This window comes from Cibotium barometz, chromosome 18, assembly GCF_041138505.1.
Source record: "Cibotium barometz isolate CiBa-2024 chromosome 18, ASM4113850v1, whole genome shotgun sequence".
NCBI classification, from domain to species: Eukaryota; Viridiplantae; Streptophyta; class Polypodiopsida; order Cyatheales; family Cibotiaceae; genus Cibotium; species Cibotium barometz.
The window spans coordinates 38,989,886-39,000,713 of record NC_141063.1 but is presented as its reverse complement, the minus strand read 5'-3'; the positions used below and the strand labels follow the sequence as shown (position 1 = coordinate 39,000,713).

Genomic DNA, 10,828 nt, shown 5'->3' with positions numbered 1-10,828 from the left:
CGCATCTAGTATGATGTATCAAAATACCTATGCAGCACATCCCAAAGAGAAGGCAACTGTACACAATCACCTCAGAAAGCTATGAAGCAATCTATAATAGCATGCCCTTTAGTTTTTAAGCTGTAACCTAAGGATTTTCAATATACTTTTTGCTACAGGTAATGCAGTTCTCTCACAATGTCAGTTTTGTGTCTCTTGTGTGTGTATATGGCTATGGCGTTTATCGTAGCCAATCATGATAACTACCTTGTATGCTGGTTAAATCTATCTTTACAGCCATGTTCAAGAAACCAGCCTTAGCATATTCAAGTTCTCAACTTTGTTGGCAAGTCAATTTATAAGCATACCTTGTATCCTAACTACCATACTGATTATGCTAACTCTTGGTATGCTAGTTAGTATAATAGTTATGCCTATAAGTATATTGGGTATGCTCTAGTGGTGCTAACTAGCATACTATGTATGCTAACTAGCTTAATCAGACTCTAAACCAGCACAGAATATCAGGTCTGCAATCTAGCATACCAGGGTATGCTAACTAGCATATTGTTTATGCTAATTAGCTTACTCAAGTGTTCACCAACACACTCAATATGCTAGTATTGCATTCTTAGAATGTTTATAAGAATACAGAGTATGCCAACACTAGAATAGGTATGTCCCACATGCCTTGTAAGTGTAGGGTGACACAACACATAAGAACCCCGTTTTGGTCACAAAAGAATCGAATAGTACAAAAGTTGATTCTTAACATCTTAAATGAAAGTCAGAACAGTTTTGGACATTGAAAAGGTGATCCCATCATGATATCACAATATCAAATGACTTTAGATAGTTTTGAATTTTACAAAAAGTCTGCTGGCTGCTGCTAACTCCATAAAGTTACATCATAAAAAAATACATAGGAAGGACATTCTACTGCCAAGCCTATTTGCCGTGCCCACGGTGCACGTATTTATGCTTCACTGGTTCCTGCTTCTGCTTAGCCTCTTCTTTCTGCATCTGCTTCTCTAATCTTTCCCTGTCCAGCCTTTCCCTCTCATGCCTTTTAGCTTCTAGGTCAGCCTCCCTTTGTTGCTGACGGATCGCTGCCCTCAACGTGGCTTCATCCTTTTGTCTTATATCTAATTGCACCTTGCCGATGACTGCATCATAAAATAAGTCAGGGCCGGTATCAAACATGTTTTCAGCTGTATATGCTGCACGATCCTTTGATTGCAACCATAGAAATAGCCAGTCAGTCAAAGTGCCTCTCAGGAATTGTTGTCGCTGCTCAACAGTCTGATGCTCTAACTTGGGAGTAATAAGCCAAGTTCCTTCATTGTTCTAGTACACTTTGTATCAACTATCATCAATGATAATAGTGTTTTTGGGCCCGAAATCCGGAATGTGCATCCAAAAGAGCTTCATGTTCTTGAAGAACACACGCTTATTCATAATCTTCCAAGGCTAGCCATTGCAATGGTACTGTGTAAAAACACCTGCTAGCCTTGACTGCTACTCTTTGAATACAATATCTAGTATTCCATTCACTTTACGCTGCATGCTGGTGCTCCATATAAAAACATAGAAATATTGGAGGCACCAATCCAAAAATCTGTGGCTGTCTTTGTGACAAAACAATGTTCGCTCAACATTGATATTGTACGTTACCATTTTCTTTGCATATGCAGGAGGCTGTTCGCCATACTAACCCTCTACAACACAAACCAGTAGGCCATTCAAATCAAGTATGAGAGCCCACTTATCGTCTGCCAGAAGCTTTGGCACCCATATTGGGTCAGCTAGAGGATACCACTCACTAATAATAACCTCCTCAGAGGGATGAACAAAATTCAAGTACACCCATATTTGATAGACGCGTACATAGTAGCGGTGCAGGCGCCTCTCAATCTCAAATTTTTCTCTTTTAAGCTGCCTGGCCTTGGCGATTTGCCTTTTTGTAGCTTTTTCCATTCAATGGAAAAATTTAAATCATGCAGGGCAATTAAAACGTATTTCTCTTCCCCTACAACACAACACAGGTATCGAATGAAGAAATCATAAAAGACAAACAAAATATACTGGACTATTGCACACTTATATTTACTCCAAAAAGACCTTTTTCATTATAAATTTTCAAAAAGTTACATGATGCCACAAGAGGCGCAGTAAGCAAAAAAGTTCTACATATGAGGGTAAGGGCATGTAGATGACAGGAATGGGCACACTCAGTGAGGACATAATAGTTACGGGCACACTAGCTTGCTAGCACTATAGAATTTGGGCAGAACAGAACAGGTTCAGCATAGTTTCTTGCAAGTTCATGAGCGGAGGGATTTCTTTTCACCTTTGGTGCTTTTGGTTATGTCCTCCACAATCCTCTTAGGGGCAGCATAAGTGTCCATTGTAGCCTCTTCTGTGACATATTGAGTATGTTAATTAGCATATTGAGTATGCTTATTAGCATATGTGGCATCCTAGTAAGCATTCCAAGTGTGCTAGTTAACATACTCAATATGCTACTTAACATACCTAATATGTTAGTTAGCATACACGGTTTGCAAGTTAGCATACCCAGTATACCTACAAGCATGCTTAGTATGCTAACTATTACCATGACATGCATGTTAGGTAGCATGTTAAGTATGCTAGCTATTATACTATGTATGCTAGTTAGCACACCAAATATGCTAGTTAGTATGTACAGTATGCTAACTAGCATACCTAGTATGCTATGTAGCATACTACTACTATGCTTAGTATGCTAAATATAATGCCATATGTGCTAGCTAGCATACACAATATATTAGTTAGCATACCATTTGTGCTAGTAAACCTTCTCAATATGCTAATTAACATACTGAAGATATACATGGCACACTAGTTAGCATACACGGTTTGCAAGTTAGCATACCCAGTATACCTACAAGCATGCTTAGTATGCTAACTATTACCATGACATGCATGTTAGGTAGCATGTTAAGTATGCTAGCTATTATACTATGTATGCTAGTTAGCACACCAAATATGCTAGTTAGTATGTACAGTATGCTAACTAGCATACCTAGTATGCTATGTAGCATACTACTACTATGCTTAGTATGCTAAATATAATGCCATATGTGCTAGCTATAGCATACACAATATATTAGTTAGCATACCATTTGTGCTAGTAAACCTTCTCAATATGCTAATTAACATACTGAAGATATACATGGCACACTAGTTAGCATTCCAAGGGTGCTAGTTAACATACACATTATGCTAGCTAGCATACCTAATATGCTAGTTAGCAGACCAAGTATACTTGCTAGAATGCTTAGTATGCTAATTAGCATGCCATGTATGCTAGGTAGCAGGTTGAGTATGCTAGCTGTAATACTGTCTATGTTAGTTAGCATACACAGTATGCTAAGTAGCATACTCAATATACTTGTTAGCATACCCAATATACCTAGTAGTGTGCTTAGTATGCTAATTAGCATGCCATGTATGCTATTAAGCATGTTGATTATGCTAGTTAGCATACACAATATGCTAGTTAGCATACCATGTGTGCCTGCTAGCATACCCAGTATGCTAGTTAGCATACCTTGTATGCCTGCTACTATGCTTAACATTCTAATTAGGTAGCATGTTGAGTATGCTAGCTATAATAATGTCTATGCTAGCTAGCATACCCAATATGCTAGGTAGCATACCCAGTATGCTAGTTAACATACCAAATATGCTAGCTAGCATACTAGTTATGATGGTAAACCCACATGGGAGCAAGGTGAAAATTCTAAATATGAATCAAGGCTGGATACCTGCCATTTATTATTATCTTACCAGAGTTTGGTGTGATTGGATGTTCTTTCCCTGCAAGCTTGCACAACCATTCTATTGGTATCCTCTGCTGGTAGGTGGAAGCCCTACATTCAGTCCTAAGGGAGCATGCAGCTGCAAAGCAGAGAAGGTGATAGCTATGTTCACATGGAAGCTTGACCATTGCAAGGATTTCATGTACTTCAAGTGGCATACCACATCGACAGTATACTGGTCCTTCCTAGCATCGTCACGCACCCCTCTATCCGTCTCGTAAATCCGACAATAGCTAAATTATAGAGGGTAGTGGGAAAAAAAGAGCCTTGTAGCCTGGATTGCATATGCATTAGCAAGTGCAGTTGACTTTCACAGGCTTGCACTTTGGATTCCTTGACCTCCACCTCAATCTACAAAACAAAGACAAAAAGAGCATGTTAAGTACATAGGTTAACTATGCACATGTACCAAACATAAGGTGCAAGTACGAAAATCACGGACACTTACCAGATGACAGGTTATGTCAATGTCACTATCAACGGGGGCATCCTCACAGTGAGGAAACCCCAAAACATCGAGTGTCTCTTTAATTGTTTCTATTTTCACCTCGATCTCCATTTTTTGCTTTTAGATGACAACTCTATGATAAAGTCTACAATTCATTACTAGCATCACGCAGCTTCTGTCTCATCGCCATGACAACTGGACTGACCTTCGCACTGCTCGCTTTCAATACCCTTGCAGCTTCCAACTCCTGTTGTGCATTTCTGAGATCCTCTTTAGCATCTTGCAGTTGTGTTCTCAGATGAAGGATAGTTGCTTCATGCGTTGCAAATCCTCCAAGTCAAAAAATGAAAAGCTTTCTGCCTCCTGCTGAGTGCTGTGATGAGACATGGGTGTGGCCTTGGTAGCTTTTACATTGCTCATACCTACTCAGCCCGAGTTGTCCTCCTACTGAGTGCTGTGATGAGACAGGGGTGTGGCCTTGGTAGTTTTTGCATTGCTCGTACCTACTCAGCCCGAGTTGTCCTCCCACATTTCAGTAGACTCATCCTCTTGTTTTGGAACTTGATGTTGGGAATTACACATCTTCCACTTCTTGACATGGCCCTCGTAGTAGCCCTTCTCTCGAAGATCCTGTAAATACTGCACAGCAAACTCAACCCAATTGAACTTCATGGCTGCCCTGCTTGCAATCACCACAGGACTGAATTCTTTTACAAACCCCTTCGTGAATGCAGAGTTGATCTCCATGTTAGATGGACCCTTCTGGTAGACCTTATAGTATAACCACATCAGCTGCTCATACATATCAGTGTGGATGAAGATGCATTTAATGCGGTACTGGTTGAGATCCTTCAACTGTCTGAACACACTGAACCTTAACCAATTTGGGATCCAAACCAGCCATGGAGAGGCCATAAGCAGCATTAAAATCTTCCAAAGTTGTACATAATTTCTCCTGCACTGGGATCTTCACCTTGGGAGCTTTCCATCAGACTGCACACATGCAATAGGAAAATTAGTAAAAACCAAAAGGTTACATGATCAAAAGAGTAGAATCTGACAAAATACATTCCAACTACATATATAATACATTCCAACGACATATATAATGTCCCTCTCTCTCTGGCTGTAAATGGCAAATTGGGGAACCGATGTCGGCGGACTACATGCGAGGGCACTGAACAGAAGAACACAAACACACACACACTTCACTGCTCATTGGGGAACCGATACCGGACTGCATGTAGGGGACACTGATGAATAGAGGAACACACACACACACACACACACACACACAAGGAGAGAGAGAGAGAGAGAGAGAGAGAGAATACCTAAGTCGTTCCTTCCTTTGCCTGCATGCATGAACTGTGACATTGGGGATCCCTCGGAATCAGACAGCTTCACTCTTTTGCGGGGTGGAGTAGAAGCAGTAGTAGATTTGGCCTTGCTGTGTTTCTTGGTTGGTGGATGGTCGGACGAGTCCTCGGATGTCACTGGTTTGTAGTCCGAGCTCTTTGCCTCCCTTGCAGCCTGCTGAGGAGGGACTGATAGCCCCCATGTCTCTTGCTTGTGGCTCCCACCCCCCCTTCCCTGCATGCTTCATCACTACACTTCAATTGTATAACATCCCTACCGAAACTTTTTGCTGAGGATAGAAAAGAAATATTTCAATAAATGTCCCACCACCCACCACTACCTTCCATGATTGTGCCCCACTCATTTTAAATACACAACTTGTAAAATGATCCCACAACATTGCATGATGGTGGCCCACTCATTTTCAATACACAAATTGTCCTCATGCTAACAATATGTGCTTGTTGGCACATGCTAACTAGCATAAAAAGTGTAACACGTTAACATGCTTACACTCTTAAGGATTTGCTTCTTCTTCTTATTCTACTTTTATCTCTACTCTAGGTGCAATAGAGCAAGTCACCTTCGAGACATGTTTGCATTGTGCAATGTGTTGCCATAACATGTTGTCATGCTGTGGCACGTCCATGTAGGGAAAATCTTCTCTGTGATCAATTCACATGAATTCAGAGACAAGGACATGCAAACAGTGATGTATAAACCGTACATGGGCTTGATATGCTAGTACTCTGTAAACTGCGTTGCATTATTCGAGTCAAATAATGAGTATTATGCGAATAATACCCAATTATTCAGGAATTGTCGAATAAAACAAGGAATAACGTTTTTTTTTACTTTTTTGTTCGGTCGAATAGTATTCGATCGAATAAATTAGGCCTGCCTATATAAGAAAACCCGCATTCAATCGATTCTGCGTCTCTTTTTTTTTACTTTCTCACACATATTCCCTCACTCTCTCTCTCTCTCTCTCTCTCTCTCTCACACACACACACACACACACACACACACACACACACACACATTTCTAGGTTTTTCTTATATTTCAGGTTAAATAAAAAATAAAAAAAGTGTTAAAATAAAAATTTATTTGTTTTTTACTCTAATTTCTTTTAGAAATTTTTTTTTGTAAGTTTTGACGTATTGTTTAATTGGGTAGAAAGTGTAGTTTAATTTTTTTCCAGGTTAAAAAAAAAACCGAAGTGTTGTTAAAAAAAATTTATTTGATTTTTGTCTAATTTTTTTTAGAAAAAGTGTTTTTTAAGTTTTGAAGTATTGTTTAGAAAAATATTTGTTGTTTTTTAGAAAATTATTTTGAAGTAGTTTAATTTTCATTGTTTTTATGTAGCATGCGTGGCATGCGTGGTATGCGTGGCATACTTAGGAAAGAAAGTAAAAAAATAAAATTAATATTTTTAAGTGGCATGCGTAGCATGCTTAGGATAAAGTCTAATGTTTTAAAGTGGCATGCGTGGCATACTTAGAATAAAGTATTTAAATGTTTTTTTATATTATTATTTTAAATGAAACGAAATGTTTTCTCTCTTCTTTTTACTTTTGCATGTAAAATTTTTTTTGCATCAATTTAAATGCATTGTATGTGCATGTTGCATCTGCAAATGTGCACACGCTAACACTGTTTCGGGTGTCGGAGTGGGCACGTTTGTATTCTACTTTGTCTATGGCCTGGGGTATGTATTGCAGCATTGATTTCGGGTGCTGGAGTATGTACGCGAGAGTTTCTTCTCTAGCCTCATGAGCGTTAATGAGTGCACGCTGACACTGTTTCGGGTGTCGGAGTGACCTCGTTGGTGTGTCTACTTATCCTCATCCTTAGGTACCTGCTAGAGGTGGCCACGCCGTCATTGACTTGGGTGATGGAGTGACTACGTCTAACTTTTCCTTTACCCTCCCTTGTTCACTCAAATTATATACTCCACGAATTAGAAGTGCCACGTTCGCACTATTTTGGGTGCGTATTGTGAACACGTCTTTTTTATGGAATATATTGTTTGAGTGATCATTTCCTATAGTTCACACATAGGCTGACCTATAGAGATGCTTGTGCACACTAGTCTCACTCTTGTTATTTACAAAGTGCTTGTCGAACGTAAAGTTAGTACATACGTCTCCTTGTTTTCATATATGAGTGTATTTAATTGTACATATAATTGTCTTCATATATAAGTATCTCATGCTTCTACATATAATTGTACTGTCCTTGTGTCATGTATGCACATATAGTTTATAATATCAATGTAATATCCATCTATGTGTGTACGTATGTAGGGTCTATATTTAGTATTAATATACGTCTCCTACATTTAGTGTTAACCTACGTGTCGTGTATGTACATATAGTGTTAACATATGTCCTGTCTATATTTAGTGTTAACCTACGTGTCATGTATGTACATATAATTTGTACTATCAATGTAATATCCATCTATGTGTGTACGTATGTGTCTATATTTAGTGTTAATATACGTCTCCTACATTTAGTGTTGACCTACATGTCGTGCATGTACATATAGTGTTAACAAATGTCCAGTCTACATTTAGTGTTAATATACGTCTCCTACATTTAGTCTTAACCTATGTGTCATGTATGTACATATAGTGTTAACCTACGTGTCGTATATGTACATATAGTGTTAACCTACGTGTCGTGTATGTACATATATCTAATTTGTTCTCAATCTGTCGTGTATGTCCATCAATCTGCACTATCAATCTAATATCCATCTATGTAATATTAATGTACATTTAGTGTTAACCTACGTGTCGGGTATGTACATTTAGTGTTAACCTACGTCTTGTCTACTTTTTTTTATCGTGCATATTGGTCTATTGATTGTGTATTGGTCTATTGATCGTGCATATTGGTGTATTGATTGTGTATTGGTCTATTGAACGTGCATATTGGTCTGTTGATTGTCTGTTGTTTCTCTATTGGTCTATTGATTGTCTATTTCTTTCATTTCAGACCCATGATGGAAGGGGGAACCAAGGTAACCCTCAACAAAGATGAGCGCCGTCATTATAAAGACAATGGTAGTCCATCTTCTGGCTCAGAGCGAAGCTGATTTACGAAGGCTCTTTGATGTTAATCAAAGAGAGCGCAGAGCTTACAAATACCCTTGTTACCATGTGTTGGAATGCTCTCCAAGTACAGTGGGATGCTTTGAAGGCAGAGCCACAACTTGTACGGAGTGGTATTTTGCGAAATGAAGTCTTGAAGACATTGGGTGAGATTGAGCATGGTATCAAGCATCTGGACAAAGCCAGTAGAGAGAATCTTGATAACAAAGGAAAGATCAAGATGGTCCAAGAGCTTTACATAGCCCATCGCTCAATACATAAAGGCAAGCGACCTATAGCCAAACAGAGGTTGAGCAGCCAACAGGCCCATCTACAAAGAGGCCAAGAGTACAAGAACACAGAGGCCATTTCATGAATGGGCCACCCTTTATCTTTAATCTAGAGAAAGATCAAATTGTTTATACTGCTGAGAGAGAGCTTGGAAGGGGGGCCTTTGCCACAGCTTTGAAGTGCTTTGTCAATGACGAGAACTTCCTGAATGAAGAGTACATGGCAAAGGTATTTAACCAAGGGGATAGAGGGTTGCCCGCAGATGCCTGTGCAGCAATGGAGGCAACTCGACTAACTGTCATGCATCGTGGCATAGTCGGTCCTCTTGGCATTTTTAGAGATGAAGAGAGGCCAATGGTAATTTTTCCATTTTGGAATGGTGGAAATCTCGCCTCTTGGATCTAGCAAGCAAGGTCCACAGGTAAAGATATCCCTCCCAGGGACCTTATCAGTATCTCGCGTGATATCGGAGATGTAGACCGAGTATGCAGAAAAATTTTCCATCTCATTTCTGCGTTACTCTACACAGTGGACTTTATCCACTCAAGAGATATTCTGCATAACGATCTACATCAACGCAATGTTTTTCTTCACTTCTTGAAGAAAGCAGATGATGTTTATTCTGGAATTGGAGATTGGGGAAAGTATACCTGAGTCAACACCTTTCATTAGTTAGGCTAACTTTAATATACGCTAGCGTATACACCATCACTACCCGAATCAGTAGTGAGGTGCACACCCTTGCGAATATTAAGCTTTTCCTACGTATTGAAATAACTTTAATATACACTAGCGTATTCACCTTCACCACCCGAATCAGTGAGACGAGGTGCACACCCTAGTTAATATTAAGTTTACACACAACATCTAATACTTTATCGTATGATAGCGTATCCACCATCACCACTCGAATCAATGGTAAGGTACACACCCTAACAATACGATAAGTTTTTAGTCATACGTGACAACTCTTAACTATATGTAAACATGTATAAATTGATAATTCCTATTTTTTACTTTCCATTATTTTTGTATTATTTTTTATTTCTTTTAAATATATTATTTTTATCATTTTCTAATTTGTCTTAAAACATGGTATTATTTTAATTTTTACCAACACAAAAGCTTATCTATATTTTAAAAATATTAAACTATTAAATTAATATTTAAATTTATTAATATTATTAATATTTAGACATTATTAAAAATTTACATTTATCATTTAAATATTAATAATATTCTAAATTGTCAATTTATATTTTGACTCTCTTAACCTTATAGGATAAGACTACCTGCAAACAGGTAGAAGCTCTCTAAGTAGGAGCCGAATGAAAAGAACTAGCAATTTCTGTGGTTATATAGCACTATTTTTTCGATCGAATAGTATTCGATCGAATAATTATTCGATCGAATAAATTAGTCAACGTCTTTTGCTGAGGTGTCATCGAATAATACGGACGTATTTTTAGGCCCCTCGTTTAAATTCGGACAAATTCTCGAATAAACGAATTCCCGAATAACGAATAATGCAACTTAGTCTGTAAATAGGAGTTCAAATATAGTGTGATTTCAAGTGTAAAGTGATACACTGGCATGGTTGATTTCTTTTGGGGTATACAGGGCATTTAGAGAAGGGGCAGTGAGACTGACTCAGAACATGCCATTCTCAGTTTATTTCATAATCTGGCATTCTCTCTTGGGAAAATTGTGTTAGAAATAGAATAGGCTATAATTTTAGAATGCTAGCTCAAAATAAAATTTAGGGATTTTTTTCACGTGTCTATCACAAG

The 10,828-nt window shown here is 38.4% G+C and overlaps 1 protein-coding gene and 1 pseudogene across 2 annotated transcripts; one reads left to right on the top strand and one right to left on the bottom strand.

The window, feature by feature from the left end:
- Positions 1–826: 826 nt before the first annotated feature.
- LOC147629301 (uncharacterized) lies at positions 827–5,946 on the bottom strand. Of its 2 annotated transcripts, XM_086812561.1 has the most exons (5): positions 5,625–5,946; positions 4,294–5,286; positions 3,814–4,196; positions 2,330–2,398; positions 827–2,008 (listed from the first exon to the last, which is right to left on the bottom strand). In XM_086812561.1, the coding sequence occupies exons 3-5, from the start codon at positions 4,001–4,003 to the stop codon at positions 1,836–1,838; spliced, it is 432 nt and encodes a 143-aa protein (XP_086668687.1). In that variant the 5' UTR covers positions 4,004–4,196; positions 4,294–5,286; positions 5,625–5,946; the 3' UTR covers positions 827–1,835. The 2 variants fall into 2 exon arrangements, 1 of the variants encoding a protein (XP_086668687.1); XR_015267922.1 differs by lacking the exon at positions 2,330–2,398.
- Positions 5,947–8,814: 2,868 nt separating this feature from the next.
- On the top strand, positions 8,815–9,443 carry LOC147629300 (uncharacterized; annotated as a pseudogene).
- Positions 9,444–10,828: the final 1,385 nt, after the last annotated feature.